We start from the raw sequence: 19,917 nt of genomic DNA, 5'->3' as shown, positions 1-19,917 counted from the left end.
GCAGCAACGCTGCTTGGGGCAGAATGGATCCTGACGTGAAGAACGGCAACAGGAACTAGCCACTGTTTATGTGACTGAAAAAAAAAAAAATAACGACTGGAGACAAAATGCTGGACTCTCAGGCGTCATAAAGTCAAAATCGCATAAGTCGGGCATGGTGCAACCCAGGAACTACCTGGATATAAAATGGCCAACAGTTTTGTTTTTCAGGGTGGGCAAATTAGTTACTAACATTCATTCGCACTGCCTTGTTCTGTCTTCTCATCTGTAAGAAAACTAGCTCTAACACGGTGTGGAGAATAACGCTGTGCAATAAGACATATTTTGACATTGATGTAGTCCAGGTTACTGCTGAGCCAGTATTGCCAATACAGATACGATACAGGTATTATTTATTATTAAGGTACTGTACATGGCTAATCGAATCCTTAAATCTCATTATTCATGACCTGTGATGATTAATGTATATGTTGTAATACTGTGCCAGCAGGAAAAAAACAACAACGATACCAACATTTATCGCTATAGTTTTTGGTAAAATATGTGGTCCTAAAAACATTATCACGACCCCCCTGGTGACAACTTAAGAGCATGGTAACTACATGCCGGGTTTAGTTTCAAATGAAAATTACTGCATAAATATTTCACTCCAAATTCATAGGTTAATTTCATAAAGTTTAATCATGTTAGGTAACTACTGACCCGATTTTTGTCTGGTGTGGTCGCTTTAGAAGACTCCGTTGTTGGCTCAGCTGTCAGTGCTTAAAAGCTCCTTGTTGATATGCCGTGGTTATTAAAAAATGTAGTTATGTGCTGGCATGAGAAAGATGATAATAAAATATATAATGTATTTTAAGCAAAAGCCATTAGTGGTTCAAGCACCTGCACAGTTCAATTTCCCTGATCAATCAAACATGAGGCCGGTTCCTATTAATGGTCTTTTGCCTGCCAATACATGAACTTTGCTCCAGGGACAGGCGGGCATATTGTGAACAATGAGAAATGATTTCAGAGCAAAAACTTTTGACTCTCAAAGCCCTCTACTGAACGAGTACGCAGTCTTTCCGCTACTTGTGCCCAGCTTTCCGACACTCTCAGGAAAGGGAAGAAAAGAAGGGAAAGAGGACAGTGACTCGGTCACTTTGTATGTCCTCCTGGTCATGTGACCCCTATAAATGCGAGGGAGCCCCTGCAGTAACACCAGCATGAGTGCGTATGTGTGTGTGTGTACGTGTACAGAGTGTTATGCTGACAAATTCCATGGCTTGATTGGGCACACAACCTGTGATGACGGAAGAATGTCGGCAGACTGGAGCCATGATATTACAGCGGTCTAAAGCAGGAACAGTACGAAGGATTGCATCATTCATTGATCGTAAATATTGCTCTCTATTGTAGGAAAACAATGTCGGCATGTCTGCACTTTCGGAGCAAAGCATCATTATAACGTGACAACTTAGTAAACTGCAATCCTCTGCCAAGTCATATTTACTGAAAATACAGTAGCGCTTTGACTTGAACAATCCTTACACGCTGACCAAGATTTTTTTTTTTTTTTTAAACAAAGAAACACTGCATTTTAATGTTTAGAAATACAAAAACAATGTAAATAAATAAACTGCAAAACACCACTGTATATTGTTTTTATACTGTAGTACTACTGTGCATGGCTATTGAATATTGTGCTCGCAACTACAGTGTTGGAGCAGGTGCCACTCCATTCATTGCCTGGGAACTGTCTTTCACCAGGAGAAATCCAGCTGGTGAAATCAAGTTTTCCCTGAATGAGAGTGCTATAATAAAGTGAATGCGTAGGGAGCAAACGGCCCTCAGACAGTCATACAGGAAGCAATGAGACCTACTTCAAAGACTTTCATTCTGATGTGCGCACGATGAGGCCCAGGCGCTGAGGAAACAGGTGTGCGGGCACGCTGGGAGGGCAGCGCAGGCAAAGGCGCATTCTCTCACACATGCACACACAGAATACTATGTGGTTCCCAAGTAAACCTGACGTAAACAGACATCCCAGAGTGTCTGCTGGTGGCTGTCTTTCTCCCACAATGTGACGCTGCCGTGTCAAATAAAAAGCTGAGAATGGTCCGGATGGCTATGAGCACATATTGGCTAAAGATAGGACGACAAGCCTGAGCTATTGATAATAGCAACGTGGACTTTGATGCTTTGTTAATGACGTACTTATGCAAATGTTCAGTTTTAACTCATTGGCTACCATCAGAGTTGTTACGGCGTTACTAATGGCATTATTTTTGCCAGTAGTGAGTAATCTAATTCATTACTTTTCCCATCTTTGCCGTTACCGTTACTGAGGGTGTAAAGGCGTCCGTTACTATGCGTTACTACGTTAGTTGAATGCAGTGTTGTTAATCTTACTTTAAAAAAGTAATTAATTACAGTTATAAATTACTTCTCCCAAAAAGTAATTGCGTTAGTAACTCAGTTACCTGAATTTAAGAGTAATTAGTTACTTGGCAAAGTAACTAGTGATAATTGTTTTGTTTTTTTTTCTCAAAAAAAAAAAAAAAAAAAAAACCAACAACAAAAAAACAGGTCACACAATGTGAAGTTTAAAGGGTTTCTGGGACAACTGGGCCAAGCCCAATTCTTTACCCTCCACTTAAATAGACACAGGGGTATTGCGATAACTAGATAGTAACATTTGCTATGTGTGGAAGTCATTTAATGTTGTGAATCAACCGTTAAAGTTGTTAAAATTGCTCCCGTTACTGCATTAGTTCCCTTCTGTCTGCTTTCAACATGTGTAAGTTTTAAAACTGTTTCATCATTTAAAGATAGATTTCAGTCAAGACTTTGCCGATTTAGGAGCATTTTAGATTAAAAAGTTACTTAGGTTCACTAGGGAAGGTTGTCTACAACAGAGCTTTCCTGAAAGGTCTACTGCTTTAAGATGGCAGCTGTTTACTAACGCATGTAGTCCTTAAAACATGTTGCCAATGCAGCCGTGTCTGTCATTTGCATCTAGGCCTATAATATGTGATATTTACCGTATCATGTGGGCGTAGTTTGTAGGCTATCGGCTACAGTCAGGTATTATTGGAGCCACCTAGCATCGCGTTTGCAACGGCGTCTTCCCCACTCCTGCTGTGCTCTCTCGTCTCCGTGAGTCCGTCTCTCTCAGACTTTTTTTTATTCAACCAACTTAGTAACGCATAGTAACGCACGCCTTTCCCACCTCAGTAACGGTAACGGTGTTGCCAAGATGAGAAAAGTGATTAATTAGATTCCTCACTACTGAAAAAAATAACGCCGTTAGTAACGCCGTTATATTCTAACGCCGTTATTAACAACACTGGTTGAATGACGGGAAAAATGTCTGAGAGACACGGAGAGGCGAGGAGGGGGTGGAATGGTAAAAGGTGTTATACTTGTATAGCGTTTTTCCACCTTTCAAGGCTCTCTGGGGTTGTGACGCCGTTGCAAATGCGATACTAGGTGGCTCGGAGCGTTAGCATAGCATACGCGTTCTTGCTAGCATTAGCATTTAGAGTGGCGAGCGTCATGTTAAACGCTCAGGAAACTTTTTACATACAGTTTGTGGCGTTCATGTGGGTACAATTAATTGAAAATAATTGACTGTTTCATGTTCAGTATGCATTATTATCACCAAATGGGGGGTTGTCTTTGTAGATGCTACAATATAATAATTTTTTTTTTTTTTTTTTTTAATTTTTTTTATTACCAAAAATAGACTTTTCTTGAACGACGTATCCATAAATGGTGTCCGATTTTTTTTTTTTTTTTTTTTTTTTTTTAATCAAAGCAACTAGAGCAAATATAAAAGACGGAAGAGATTCAAGCCTTGCCTGCATATTGAAGAATATATCTATTCATACTAGGGTCGTGATGGTAAACACAAGTCACGGTTAAGTACAACAGGACAAAGGGTTGTTTCTCACAGCGTTTGAAAGTTAAAGTTTGTATACCATTACACTTTGATACAGGTGAAATTTTTTAAAAATGTAAAAAGGGTGACTTGTGTGTTCTTTGGAAAGAAAAAGAGTTGAATTCTATCAGTTACTATAAATAAAGTATATTTGATGTGAAAGACATTGTAGAATGGATCATGTATGCCGATCATTTTGCCGAATAACTAACTACTGTTACTTTGAGGTAACTGAGTTACTAACTCATTTACTTTTTGGGAGAAGTAATTTGTAACTGTAATGAATTATTATTTTTTTTTTTTTTAGTAAGATTAACAACACTGGCTACCATTGACGGTGGAAAAGAAGGAAGAAAGGAAAAGACTCAATAAAAATGAAAATAATAAGTACTCGCTGCTTTTAACTGATGTGCACATGCGTGTGCAAGCGCACTGGGCATTGGTAGACGTTTTGCCGTGTAGGATATTTTGGCAGAACAACGGCAATGGTCATCTAATCTATTTGAACTGGACTATCGCCGTCAATGATAAAAATTATTTGAAAACATTCAGAATAGATTCATTACCAAAATAACCATTTTCCAATGTGTTTTTGCACAATTATGCTTCACAGAAGAATGCACATCGATCATTTCTGTAGCCGCAGGCCGCACACCACGCTTGATTATTCGACATATTACACCCCACCCACTTGTGTTTACTTGTTCCCCTGTCAGAGTTTGAAGTCTGGCTCCCATACAGACACAATGCACACTCTCGAGCTGAGTTTTGAGGCGGATCACATGGAGTGAGATTTCCAGGTCAGCAACATGCTAAATGTAGGGTGACTTGACAAAACGCATGGCGAGGCTGGGGCTTAAAGTAAGTTGTGCTTTGTAGGAGACAGCACAAATGTCAGATTTGAGAAGTTGATGAGCATTAAGCACTAAAGTTAAGGATGTCAGTGTAATTTGTATATCTGAGTGCTGATTTATGAAATGTCCCTTGAGTCTTTTCGTGATATTTTACATCATCAACTTCACCAGGGAGGTTATGTTTGAATCTTTCAGCAGAATTACCGGGGGCGGCTGATTTTATGTAATTTTGCGTGTGGGAGGCGTGTATTTTGGTGTCAAAGCAGATAGAGAACCAGGTCAAAGATTTAGTGTATTGAAGATTTTTTGAATACGAAAAAAAAACAACAACAAAAAACATTTGAACATTTTCTGTGATTATCAGAAGAATGCATCTTTTTAAAAATGTTTCTCTATGCTCTACATGTAGTGACTAACTGAAACAATTCATAGCCACTGAAAAAGAAAGTAACCATATCTAGGTCACAAAAAAAACTAAACTAAGTTGAACTAGATGCCTCATATCTGAAAACATGCAGATTCATCTCTACAAATATACACCGTATTAATCGTAGTCAATGGGGCATGAGATATGAGTTACATTTTTTCATTATTAGGTCTCTTAACTGTCAAAATGAATAGAAATACTATCACTTTGCCCCAACTTCGCCCAGTTTCATGTTTTTTGATGAATATCATAGAAAAAAAATCATTACACCAAAACATACAGTATTAACAAAATAAAACACAACATAAAAAATAGACTTTTTTGTGTGCAGTGATTATCTCTGCACAACTTTGCAAAGAATTTCACCTAAACACTGTATAGGATTCAGTCATCTAGAAGGAAAAAACATATCCCAGCAAGTTATGTTATGGTATATTTGTCTGGAAATATGTCTTTTTACACTCTGTTAGAAAGTCTGCATTCCCATATAGAGTCAATTCGTTTAGCCTGTCTATTTCACATTAATTATTGAGATACACCACGTGGAATTATTCTCTTTGCTATATGTTAAGTTTATAAAAATATCCGGAATCCTGTTTTTTTGAAGAATTGCTCATTATGTGGTAAACTGCTGGTTCTCGTGAAGTGAGCCGAGTTAAAAATGCGCACTGATTTCTGCTTCTAAGTCCTTTTGTTACATTTCTAAGTGACTCTTCAATTGAAACTAACTCATGGGGAGAAACTTGCTTGATTCAGTATGTTAAAAACAAACCGCACTGTCAGCCTCACTCGCAAAGTTGAATCACACAACAGGAGCTGGGGTGGCTCCGATAATTAGTGCACAGCATGGAAAAAAAACATCCCCGTCTGGTCCACTGGTCAGCCTCTCACCCGAGTGCGGCATGTGCAAGCGACAACACAGTAGGAAGAAACCAAAGCCTCGCATGACTAGAAAGTCCCTGCTCACCGCAGTCTCAGAGGAATTGCGGCGCACGCTCTGACAAGTCCCTCATTTGTTGACTCAGGGAGTGTCGCCACAGTGGGCCACACTGGGTGGTGACAGCAGTCTACAAGGGGAGCAGTGGAGCTTCCTTTCTGACGGAAAACCTCACTGCCAGGTAACCAGCTATTCAAACCTTCGAGCCGTCTAACAGGAAATGCACACCTTTGCAAACCCTCAAAACGAGGGCCCGTACTCCCTGTTTTAGGGGTGTAACTGTACACAAAAATCTCGGTTCGGTACGTACCTCGGTTTTGAGGTCACGGTTCGGTTTATTTTCGGTACAGTAAGAAAACAAAATGCAAAATATAAATGTGCTAGTTTATTACACACCTTTGTGCTTTCAACAATACGAACATTAGCCTATACAAAGCTAGAATTCTGCTCAAAAAGTAGCAGGTATTTAAAGATACTCCAACAACAATGTGCCTTTGAGACCCCGCGTATTGGTCAGCTTTCTTTCTGAAAGACAGACGAAAAAAGAAGTCCTGTGCCAACGAGAAAAGCAATCCCAATGACACAGATTTTAACATGTATTTTACAAATGAAATGTCTCTCTCAATGAATCTTTTTTTTTTCTTATGAACGGTTTTCAAAAGCTTTATTGGTGGATTTTCTCAAGTTAAAGCGCCACACAGAAATTAATAAATGTAATTGTGTAAGCAGGATCTGTGTATTATTATTATTATTTAATTACAGGTGTTTTAGCTAATTTCAATTGATTTTATTTAAATGGGCTATTATTTATTTTATTATGAGTTTATATTTTACAAAAGTGATGTAGTATTCATTTATATTGTATATTTTATGTTGTATAACTTTAGTTCCTATGTGAATATTAGTTCCTACTTGCTTTGTTGTGGCAGGAAGGTTTTGTATTGAACACATGGCCGTGTTGTTTATTATTATAGCAGAGAAGACAGCAGTAAATCAACAAAGACAAGTCAACTGTGCCCTGATCCACCACTCAAGAGATCTGATGGACTCAAAAGTGGGTTACGATTGCATATTAGTTTGAAAATCGACCGGATCCACCGTATTTTTATACGAGTGACTTCCGGTCTGCCTGATCCTAGCTACCGGTAGTAGTATTGATGCAGGAGGGTCGCGTCTCGCGTCAAATAATAAACTCTGCCGTTCTTTTCGTGTGCGTCGTGTTGAGCCGCTTCTGGGACGCGTCTAACACGCGGCCGCACTGCGACTGGTGTGCATTGGCTGATTGACCTTAACGCCCGCGTTTCACTTCGTTCTCGCGGCGGCCACGTTGTCGCGCCGTTGACGTTTCTGGGTTATACTGTCGTACCGTGTTGGTCCTCATTACAGTAGAGAAGACGGAGTAAATATAATCTACACAAAGAAGCTGTAACCCGATCGACTCACAGCCTCGAAAAGTAAGGGTTACATTACGTCAGAAACTCGTTCGGTACACCCCCGTTCCGAACCGAGCACCACGTACCAACAATTCAATACAAATACATGTACCGTTACACCCTTACCCTGTTTACATGATGTGGCACTAGTACCTAGGGTAGGGTGGGCTGATGGGGTTGTGAGCTCACGCCACCACCAGAAAGGAGTGTTTCATTTCAAATCAGAGGACAGTCTGTCTGTTTCTCCTTACTTCCTTTAGTGATTTCCCCGAACCTTCCCTTCCACGACAGCCACGCTAGACTGACTCTTGCACGTCTGCACACATGCATGTGCACAAGTATGTGCGCGTGAGTGTGTTTCTGAATGAGCCTCGGCTCTTATTACCGTTTTATCCCACTCAAATATTTCTGAAAGAAAAACAGAGGGTGGGGAGGCCCGCACGCCCTGTGGAACTGCTACTTACAATGAAACCTTTATCTGAGCAGCTCATGCTCTTGATAGCTTTTAATGAGAAGGAATAAAACACAAGGCCAAAATGAAACCTGGTAGGTTTGTGCATTCATTCAGACACGCTCAACAGCTGGAATATATACAGAACTGACCTGAAAGAACTATAATGCTTTGTTTGCAAAATGTGAGTTAAAATGCACAAACGGATAGTAGGCACGGCAATAAAGTTAGCAAATAGTTACAGAAAGTACTTGGAATTCTGCACGCCACACAAAACAGTAAGTCCTATGATGAAATTTTATGGCTCCCTATCAAATTATTTGTTTAACAAGTACACATTTCTGAATTGTAGTCTTTGTGCCTAATTAACTGAATTATTTGTATTAAAAAAACAAACAAAAAACTGAGATTCCACGACTGACAAACTGCAATCACCAAAACATTAGGAGTGGCAACCTCTTGGTACCTCACGATACGATACGATAAGATACAAAGCTCACAATAACGATGATCTGACGATACAGCGATACAACAATTTTTGATACATTGGTCAGGAAATCATTCTAGGATATTTTACAAAAAAACTAATAAACAGAAAAACAAGCTTCTGCTGTGAATTGGAATGAGTTTATCACTAACAGACGTCCAATCCGTTTGAACTGGGAGGGTGGCAGCGAATGACATTCACTGCCATCCCTCCCACTTCAAACGGATTGAACGTCTATGGCCGTCAGTGGCAGCCAATGCCAGGCAATGAGTAATTTTGGGCCATTCAAGGTCATTTACCTGTTGATTTTCAGTTACTTCCTGTTGATTTGAGGTATTTTATGGGTCACTTGCTGTATATTTTGCGTTAAACAGGAAGTGACCTGGGAATAGGGTTGCCACCTTTCAGAAATAAGAAATACGGGACGCCCCCCTTGCGCCCAGAGCTGTACAGGCAGAGAAAAAAAGGGACATCCCCAAAACTCCTAAAATGCATAGAAATGTATCTATTCATTTATATTCCGTATTAGTTCAATGCGGAACGCAACATTTAATTCCCAATTTCGGATCGTTCCTTATTTTAAGGGACAGGTGGCAACCCTACGTGGGAATCACCCAAATGAATAGACCCTACCCACGTGACGTCACAACTCCGCCCTCCTGACTGGTGCCGCCCAATTGTCCGTCAACACATCGTGTTTACCCGTTACGGCTACGTACATTCCTCCTATTTACGGCGTGTTTTTCTGCTCGTTAACATTAATAATCAAAATGGTGAAGGCGTGTGTGGCGGTCGGTTGCAATAACAGAGAAGATAGACGGAGAGACTTGAAGTTCTACCGGATTCCGAGAGACCCGGTGAGGAGAGCGAGATGGGCTGCTGCAATTCGACGAGAAAACTGGGCTCCAAACGATTACCACAGATTATGTAGTAGTCATTTTATATCTGGTAAGATGCATTTAATATATATTTAGAGGGTTTTGGGCTGACAACCACAATTAAGATCATTGCTAGGCTAATCGCCGACAACATACACGTATGTATGTAGTGAGAGTGCTATCGCTAAACCATATAAACATTAAAAGCCCTAGCTCCATTGACAAATGATATGAAATACATTAGACTTGACAGTGGATGTTAGCAAGAACAAAAGATTTTGAATTGAAAATTTCGTAACTCACCTTTCCAAGCACAAGATAGATTCCTGCCGAATTTTCGTGGACGAGGACCTGTTTCACCCAACCAGCAACGAAGTATTTATAAGCCTCCAAGCTCTTAAAGTTTTTCAAACTTTCGTGAGAATAGGCCGATTTTGTGTGGACAAGATAGTTGTAAATATCAGGGTAGCTGGCAGATGTCAGGCAAAGACGGCGAAGACAGCGGGTCGAAAAACATCGATTTAGGCATCAAATATGGGTCTGGCGAATGGATAAACTGAAGCTTTTCCACATAACGCCTTTTATGCAACGCATCCAAGTGAGTTTACGGCATCCGAAAGCACCGGGTCTTCCATGAAATGCATTATAAATTGCTCGATCAATTGAGACCATTGATAATACAGACAGAAAATGACGGACAATGGGGCGGAACAATACAGCGATCACGTGATTTTGTGACGTCGGTGGGTAGGGTCTATAGGCAGTGACTCAAGCTCAACAGGAAATGACTTGTAAACGCCCTAAAATGAAAAGCAAGTGACCTGTAAATCGGACCGAACGACTGTGAATGCTCTGGTTTTGAATGAACGAACAACGTTCCCAATCTAAATGGATTGGGCGTCGAGCACCGTCAATTTTTTTTTTTTTTTTCAACTGACACCTTTTTAAAACAATATCTCGATAATCTTTTGGGATACAAAGTATCAAGATATATCACCATTTCGATATTTTTTCACTCCCCTACAAAACATAACAGATGAATAAATTCTCCACAGTCATCATCCCCCTAAAAAAATCCTTAGCACACCAAATTCTTTATCATTACGCTATAGCTATATTTTCTTTTTACAGTCCGACCTATTCTGTTAATCTGGAGCAGTGTTGGGAATAACGCCGTTATAGTTTTCAGTAACGGGGTATTCTAACTAATTATTTTTTCCGCCGTTACAACACCGTTACTGTTACTGACGATCAAAAGCGGTGCGTTACTTACTCTGAATAAATTGAAGAAACTACCAGTCGTAGCGAGTCTACTCTGCTCTGTTTATTTGTCATCCAAGACTTGGGGTGCGCTCAGGTTCGAGAATAGCGCACGTGTTTTGTTTTGTGCTTTTTCTTAGCAAAGATATACCACACAGGACGTGCTGGCACTGTTTCTTTAATATCACATATAACTTCAACATTAACACAAACGTACGGCTCTCGGCAGGCCGTGTCTCTAACTCACTCCCGCATCATGTGAGCAAAACAATATTGGCGCCGTGTGCATTTTAGGGTGCCTCAGATAATTCTGTATCAGAATATTACAGCACGTACTTCTTGTGACTCCAGGCTGTTTGTCCCTGCTCATTCAATTAGACAATGCTTTCCAAAGCTTGCCAACGTTTCTGTGTTTGCTACACCTGAATACTAGCCTCGTTCGCATCCCCCACTGTCAGACGGCAAGAATGCTGCTTCAATCTTGAGGACAGCAGACGCTTTGAGGGTGACGGGAGGAGTAGCGGGACGAGGCTACCTGAATGCACCACCTGGATAGATGCGATGGAAGTGATTGTAATTGGCTGAGGGTTAGAGTAATGTGTCATGGTAAGCCAATCAGAGCCGATGTTTTCACACACAAACCTGAACAGCGCGTGCGGCAAACACACACGCAAAACAGATGCAGAGGGATATGACGGCAGAGCATTCAGAGGAAAATTTGTCCATTACGAGGTGGAGATATAAACACTATTTCAAGTCAAAATACTTGAAGTACAGTAGGCTATATCTAATTGACCAGTTGTCTCAGGTTGTGAGAGTTAGATTTAATTGATTAAACTCACTTTATATGGTTTACTGCTGATTGTTATTTTATTACATTGTTTGTTCACAACATTGTACACTGTTTATTTTTGTTGCACTTCAAGTGTAGGATAAATCTGTTGCTGGTGAGGTGCAATAAATATTACAGGGATCCATAACACAACTACCTGTCTGTTCTTCTCTATTCAACTGACTCGATACTGCTCAGAAAATGTCAAATTCTTTGACATACAACAACTTCTTTTTAAAGTAACGGAAATAATTACTTTCCCTGGTAACTAGTTACTTTTACTATTGAGTAATTCAGTTACTAACTCAGTTACTTTTTGGAAGAAGTAGTGAGTAACTATAACTAATTACTTTTTTAAAGTAACGTGCCCAACACTGATCCTCAGTACCTTCCATCAGAAAAGATCTTCTAATATAACCTCCTTATTTGGAAACTGACGCCAGTTGGAGAAGCACACCCACCTGAGAATTCCCCTGGTGTGACGTTTGGTGAGCCGGTTGCCTCCGTTTCAGTGTAAGACAATGTGGAGTCTGACAGGTCTGTTGGGAAAAAAGAGGAATTAGCCCCCTCATTAGGTGCATCAAGCTCCCTGCAATGTTGCTACAGGCGTTCTCCTGGTACTATTCATCATTGCTAGTGTCAATATCATGTTCCCCATCCACTAAAGACTATTAGTTTCATCCCATAATAGATAACAGCACCGGCTTACTAACAGGCTTTAACTGATGACATCCTCCTACAAGTGCTTCCAGATAGCTCAGTTGAAGCTGCTCTCGTGCTAGCCAAGCCCTTAGAACAGACAGCACTCACTCCGCGTTGTACACCATTGAGAACAATCTGGTCTTTTTGAAAAATGGATGGAAGGATATTTAACCAGTTCTTAAGGAGCAGACCCTGGCCAACACTTTTAAGTTCAGGGTCTATTAAAGATGCTATTGAAACAACTTTACAAAGTCATAGTAGATAAATGTTCTTAAAAAGTTAGCGATAAAAACCGGATCACTTTGTGAAAATGCGATCGCTAGTGTCACTTACCCAGTGGCTTGTATTCTTCATTAGGGGAGAGCCTTGAATATGGAGGTGGGGGTGACTCTGAAATAATAAATAAATAATGTCAAAAAAAAAAAAAAAAGCAATATCTTAGGGATTTAATAATATCTGAATCTTATGCTTGAATATTATCATGTCATTCATTGCCCTTGCCTATGTATAAACAAGTGTACGGTTTTAAAAGTGGGTTTAAAAACCTTAAAAAATAAGTAAAGCAAATGTTAAGAGCCTTTTATGTTATGTAAAACGACTAAAATATACTCATAGTTTATACTGTAATTGATACTTGGCGTAAATAAGCACCTGTTGGGAAAATACGACTAAAAGTTTACTTGGCGTTTTTTTTTTTTTTTTTTTGCATTTGCACCAGAAACATTCACTCTGCACCTAATTAGTACACACTCACAATCTAATACAGCCATTAATGAAATTAATGTTGTTTCTGAGTATAACAAAGGTTGCGCAAACATTAGGTGCAACAATAAATAATGCATGTGAAATTGTAATTAACATTTTTTAAGGCTGCAACAACTAATCGATTAAAATAGATAAATTAGTCACCAACGCATTTGATGATCAATTTTTGCCAGCAGCTATGAGCAATCCCGTTTGGGTCCTTGTTTGTGTGTAATGTGAGGCTGCACGCATGCCAGTGATTAACACAAGAGAGAGAGAGAGTTCACTACTACCTTCAGGATGGGTTGCTGAATCAATACTATTCCAAAGTGCCAAGAGTTAGATTGCCTTATGTATTGTTAGATCCAGTGTGCCTCCATCTCTGTCGATGAGACACTACTACTTAGCACGGAGCGCTAAGCTAGTTAGCGACTATGCTAATCAGTGTCTTAAGTGTCCGTTCGTATTGTATTTTGGAGAAGCATATCAGCAATTGAGTTATTGTTAGATAGTAAAGTTGTGTCATTTCATTTTAAATAAACCACCCACATAAACCCATTCATATCCCATTCAAACTGTAAATTGTCATACAAGAGAGTGGGCTTTGAAATTGGATTTGGATTGTATTTATGAACAACTGTTTGATAAAGAAAACTTATTCATTACAGCCTGCCTCCTCCTTATTTAACTTACTTGTTTAGTTTGTTTAAAGAAAATAAATGGGGCATTGACACAATTTATATCAGCACTTTGCCCACAAGAAGAAAAAAGTCAGCAGCACTTTTTTTTTTTTTTTTGAATGAACAGGACTTTTGTCTGATTTGTGTACCGAAAAATTATTTTGATGGTTTATACTCAGAGCCTTTATCAAAAACAAACAAGTCTTATGTACTTAAAATATTAGGCCTACACTTGTAGACTACAGTTAAGTCGGGAAGATGTAATAAAATATTATTTTTGAAGGAAATAGTCATCCATTTTGTCTTCACTGTTACTTAAAACAGGCCTAAAACAACTTCAAGTTAAATTATGAAGGTATTTGAAAAAAGTGACATTTATCCAATTAATCAAGCACTTGTTTAATTAATCGTCCGATTAATTGACTATAAATATAATCGTTAGTTGCAGCCCTAAAGACCATTTTAAGCTTTAAAAAGGCAACCTACAACTTGTGCAAAAATTGTTGGCGCGCTAATATGCTAATGAAGTGTTTAACATAACCTTACACAGAGCGGTTGCGTTAATCGAAAGTAAATGTGTGCTTTTCAGCTTCGTTTATTTCAGACAGGGTGGTTTTATCTTATGTAAAGAGGGAAAAAAGACGAGCTCTTTGCACAAGGAGGGCAGGAGAGGAAAGAAAAGTCTCCAAGCGCACTATGACCTTGCCTGCAGGGAAAGGGGGAAGGAGAAAAGCATAATAGTTGCTGGTCCTTTAAGAGTGGCGGCAGTAATTGCCACGACCTGAACTCAGTCACTCAGATACACTGAAGTCAGTCTGGCGCCAGCAGTATGCAAACTTTATATTATCACCACTCCTCCACCTAAATAGCATGAGGGGACCTCTTTGGGACAAAAGGGCTTTTAAAGGCGCAACTTGAAACGGATCTCATTAGAAATGTACAATGGCTGGCCAAATAAAAGGGAGGTGTTTGATTCAGTCCAATGTAGTCTCTCAGCCAACAAAATAGAGGTTACCAGTTAAAACACTGATTTAAAATTACTTATTTTTTCTTTAGTTTGACCTTTCAGTTGTATAACAATTTCCTGAAAACTTACCTCCAAATACGACATATCTGACTCAACCATTTCAACATCCAAGCAAGTGATTAAGATCTTGATTCGAAACTCAGGCCTTGAATAGCATGAAAGAAATACCATCGCTATCGGGCCACGCATGAATGCATGTGAGCTATGTCTACTACGAGCCTGGGTCCTGAAATGTGTAATGTGAAATCCATCTCCCATTTTTAGCGGTGAGAAACATCACAACAACAGGAGAAAAAACTCATTCCCACGTTTGTCTAAAGCATTCTACTCAAATAAAAAACAACCAATGATGCTTTTGTGTGCACTACATCAGAGCTGCGTTTAATCTGATATTGTTGCACGCATGCCTTTGAAGAGCCGAACGCAGCCAGCTGGCTTGTAAATGTGGATGTTATGGAAAATCCACCTCCTGTGCCAGAGAGAAGACAGAAATACTGACACTTGCATCTCTGCACATGATAGTGTGCGTTGTCATGGCGTCAGCAGGGTCAAGTGGCCCGGCGTTAGATTTTTAGCCAAACTACATGCTTCCTGCTACCCAAGTTGAATGTGGCCATAATTCAGCCCTATGATACCAGCACCAACGGCCCAAGAGTGTTCATTACAATTTTTATCACATCTGTGGCTGTTTAAATATATTTACTTTAAATTGAAAGATAAAATACAGGAAAAATAACAATTTAACAACTGAACTACAAGTCCCAGATATTAGTGCATGGCTACCAAAATGTAAACTTCTTTTGTCATTGTGAGATCAATATGCCACAGGCTGGTGCGACTAATGTTCAAGTACAAATCCTTTCCTTAAAGGCAACATAATTGTACAAAAGAGGTGATTAATCAGTTTTTTATTAAAAGTGCTACAATGGTATAGAAGAAATAAGAGTCGGTAGTCAGGATAAGAAATTTCCAACCAGGGTTCCAAGAGGGATCATCAAGTGTGCGAAATATTCCATTTACCTTAAACTGGTGTGAAAATAATATATTGAAGATAGATATTGTATGATCATAGTTCATCTTGCCATGCTGGCTATGTAAAGTGAGGTACCGCAGTCATATGCTCCAGTTCTAGATAGCAATTAACCTCTGTGTGCACTTTATGTTTGGCGGTGTGCCATGAAACTTTTTTCCCCCCGATGTAAAATATGTTCCATAGTTCAATAACTATTGGCGGAAATACAGCTTCGGACCAGTGATTCTGTACTACAAATGGGCTCCCTCTAGTGGTACACAAAAGAATCACTGAATTACAATATACTTTCAAATTTTGCGAAACATTTTGCTTCCATTAGCGTATATTAATATTGTTCAGCAGTATTTATCTTTACAGTGTAATACACTTGTCTTAATAACATCATTTTTATTTAACAAGTAAAAGCATTTCATAAACTATTTTTTCCTTCAGTGTCCTATATTTAAGCACCATGCAGGATTTTACAGTTGCTTACACCAACATTTCATTCGACTTTAGGGAGTAAACTCTGTCCTGTTATTTAAGAACAGTTAGGCCTACTACGCTATTGTGTTTTAACTCATTGTCTGCAAATGGCAACACTAGACGTTAAATCCATTTTGGCCGGGAGAGGCTAGCAGTGATTATTCGCTGCTGGCCTATCCCAGTCGAAACAGATTGGACTTCTAGTGGTGTCAACGGCACTGATATTCTTCTATTGATCTATTGTTGTAAATGGCGGGCAGTGAGTTAATGTTGGTCGTTATGGTAGTAGTTGTGTAGGTTTTACTTGGTGTAATAGTAACGTATTGGCCCGAATATAAGATGGTGTTTTTTGCAATGAAATAAGACTGAAAAAGAGGGAGTCGTCTTATATTCATGGTCTAGACGTTATACCCATTCACGACGCTAGATGGCGCCAGATATCATTGAAGCGATGTTCTGTCATGACAGTTCTCAGCTACTCTCAAGTTTAACCAGTTTGCATTAATTTATTGCAATGTTTTCCCTTATTCAGATTTGTTTCAAGACTAGTTACAGTTAGACCCAACTTTGATGGTAAATGCAGTTATTGCAATTTTGTTCTTTTACCACAATAGATTGGTTTATTTACATTTCAAAAACCAGAAGCCATTCATTCACGAATGTGATTGCACTTTAGTTTACATATTTAAATGTTCAGATATTACGATTTGGGGCGAAATAACATGCTTTGTTCTCAAATATATTGTTATAATCATTTGTTTCAGATGTACTCTAATTATTTTCTGTATAAAAATTAATTTGGTGTTCAAAAAAAAGTATTTTTTCAAACTTGTCTTGAAAAAGAGGGGGCCGTCTTATATTCGGGCCAATACGGTAATAATCATATCAAGAACCACTGCTATATGCGATTGGGCTGTGATACGCGGAGTTCTTACCTGGCCCACATAGGCGACTGTAGTGATAAGGGTTGCAGCATACAGTTGGACTGTCCGGGCCCCAATAGCTTTTACACTCACAGAGCGGTTTGAGCTGGGCCGGGTGCCGGAGATCGGACCAGCGGTACAGTTTACAAACAAGCAGCTGCGGGGACGCCACATGGCCGGCCAGCCTCAGCTCGGTCCGAGACACCAGTACGCAGTCGCTGGGGAGGCCGCCTCTAGACTCCACCGCCTCCAGTAAAGTATCCAGCGCCTTCTCCTTGAGTTTTTTTAAAAGCGAGTGCGCGGCCGACTTGAGTTCTTGCTCCAGCACGGTGCGCGGCATCGCCTCGTGGCCCGCCTCCGGAGAGCCAGCGTCCCGCTGGCCAAGGCCCCGGAACGCCAAGTGGCACGACCCGGGGTCCCCGCTCTCCGGGGCCGCTTCTAGAGCCCTGAGCTCGGAGTGGTCCCGTTCTTTAAATAAGCAGCACGTCACCGTCCTGGAGTCGCTGTCCTGCAAGGAGCGGGGACCCCCTTGGTCCTGCGTCCCCCCATCTTGGTCCACCACTCCTAGGGCGCCTCCGTCCACCGGGTCACCGACGAAAGACCCGCTGGGGGTCACCGGTCGGAACTCCGTTTTTGGAATCTTCTGCGGGTTGTTCGGAAACAAATCGTCTCTGCATCCCTCGCCACTTTGGCCATTTCCATCGTGCCCCTCTTTATCTGGAATCAAACGACTTCTCCAGAGTCGCCGCACAAGACCTGAGCGTTTCGTCCTGAACATACGACAACTTGACTATCTATTCGGGGTGGGGGGTGGGGGTTACTCGCTTACTTGGGTTACTGTCCCAACCTTACACACACTCAACATGGAGAAGTGAGCGAAACGCCGTGCAAGGCATGCACAGCCGACCGACGAGCACGGCTGGCCAAACGGCAACATTAGACAAACCGCGCACTGCTCGCGACAAAAACATTAACGGCCAAACGCCACATTCCGAAAAGAATGCAACGGGGGGGAATTAAGTGAGGAAGATCTTTACAAGTCAGCAAGGAACACCGCAGAAGACCTGGAGTCCATCATTGAGAACAAAGTAGTTCCAAAAGTCGCAGACTGCAATAGTTTGGCCACTTTCTGGTTGGTTTCTTACAGCCGGGCACAGAGGCAATAATTAAATCCCCAAACATTAAACTCGATATGAACATCCGAGCCCTCATGAGACGCCACTTTCTTCCTTTTTCTTTTTCTTTACAATCCCAACAACGGATCCATGCGATCGATCCCCAGGACGAAGAAGCGCATTCCTGCTTCTCTTCTCAGAGCTGAATCAAAGTGCAAGCAAGCCAGCTCGCTTTCTTTCCCCGTTTCTCTCTTTTTTCACTCCCCCTTCACCCCCCCCCTTCTCTCTCTCTCTCTCTCGCTCACGTACACACACACGCGCGCGCACGCACGCACACACACGCGGGGCCCCCGAGGAGAGCGCTGGAGCCATTGGCTGACTACCATCATGTGCTAGTCTAGACACTTTGGCGGCTGGGAGCTGCACTGATTGTTGCGCAAACAAGGTTTCAAGTTTCTTAACTCTTAAAGGCGAAACGGTCGCCTCTAGCTTTAACTTCAACCCACTTCCAAAAACTTATTTACATTTCGACTAGCTATCGTGCACAATTGCAAAATAATAAACAACTCCCATAGATATTATACCCTCCCTTTCCATGGAGACCGCCACCCCTCCAAATGTGATCCTCTATGGAATTTTTATATTATTAAAATATAATGTATTCATGTAAATATTACACACATATGCTGTATTGTATTGTAATTGTGATGTGTAATCTTTGGTGGAGATTGACTTTTGGGGCACGGGGGGCACAACATGTTGATGACCCCAAAACGCACCGTCAGCAATAAAATTAACTCACAAGAATATTTATAATAATAAGTTGACAATGAGCATTTTTTGTCTCCCATCATTCTTGAGGGGGATTCTAAGGGGCCGTTTACATGGTGACTCTCCGAGAATACGAAAAATTTCAAATGTGCATTTGCGTCTCCATTTGAACAATGTCGCAATTCCGCATGAAAACGATGTAGTATACATGCCAGGCCCTTAGGGGGCAGTGCAGATTTACTGTGCACCAGAGAATGATGCACTTTGACCCCAACAAGCTCCCTTAGCCCGGAAAAAAATATCCCCGCCCACTCGAAGCAATGTCATTTTTCTTTTGTTCGAAAAGGCACAAAAATTGAAACGTTCAACATATTTAATTTGAAAATATTATTAAAACAGAAAATTAAAGCCGACATTCCACCATATTTGCTGTTTTTAATATTTAGTAGCACCGCTGCGCACGCCCAGTGTGACGTGTACGAGTGCTGACGTTGACAGCGCGGTCTCGCGCCGCAGGAGCCTTTGATATGCACGCCGAGGAAGCCCCCCTCAACCCCCCGTAATTGGATTCTTCCACTTTGGAGGCAGGATTCAGAATTTTTCGTCTTCGCCGACACCATATGCACGCGAGGTGACTCCGCAACTCAGTCATTGCGTCTTTGTGTCGCAGAGTCACCATAAAACTGCCCCTAAATCAGGCTGCTTAGGCAATACTTTTCGCCAAGATCGTCATCCATTGAATTTGGTACACCCGCCGGTGTCGTGCCAATGTAGTTACCCCAGTCAAAAATTATATCCCCTGGGCTGAGCCATATGGAGGTAGATTTGTGTCTTTATTGTTCAATCCCCCAAAAAAGTTGCTTCAATTAAAAAAAAAAAAAAAAAAAGTTGCTTCAATTAAACTATATATTTTCAACCAAAAACAGTTGTTTAATAAAAAAAAAAATGTGTTTGAAACTCAAAAAACTGCATGTGA

The 19,917-nt window shown here is 40.7% G+C and overlaps 1 protein-coding gene across 1 annotated transcript in view; it reads right to left on the bottom strand.

Moving 5' to 3' along the window:
* smad6b (SMAD family member 6b) overlaps positions 1-18,407 on the bottom strand; it is a 49,896-nt gene extending 31,489 nt beyond the window's left edge. The window contains exons 1-3 of the mRNA XM_057836203.1: positions 17,068-18,407; positions 12,517-12,573; positions 11,943-12,020 (exon numbers count right to left, since the gene is read on the bottom strand). Of these exons, the coding sequence (XP_057692186.1) occupies positions 11,943-12,020; positions 12,517-12,573; positions 17,068-17,833 (901 nt within the window). The 5' untranslated portion in view covers positions 17,834-18,407. The remainder of the gene's footprint in view (positions 1-11,942; positions 12,021-12,516; positions 12,574-17,067) is intronic.
* Between the last annotated feature and the right edge of the window lie 1,510 nt (positions 18,408-19,917).

This window comes from Corythoichthys intestinalis, chromosome 5 (assembly GCF_030265065.1).
Source record: "Corythoichthys intestinalis isolate RoL2023-P3 chromosome 5, ASM3026506v1, whole genome shotgun sequence".
NCBI lineage: Eukaryota > Metazoa > Chordata > Actinopteri > Syngnathiformes > Syngnathidae > Corythoichthys > Corythoichthys intestinalis.
This window is presented reverse-complemented; position numbering and strand designations above follow the sequence as displayed.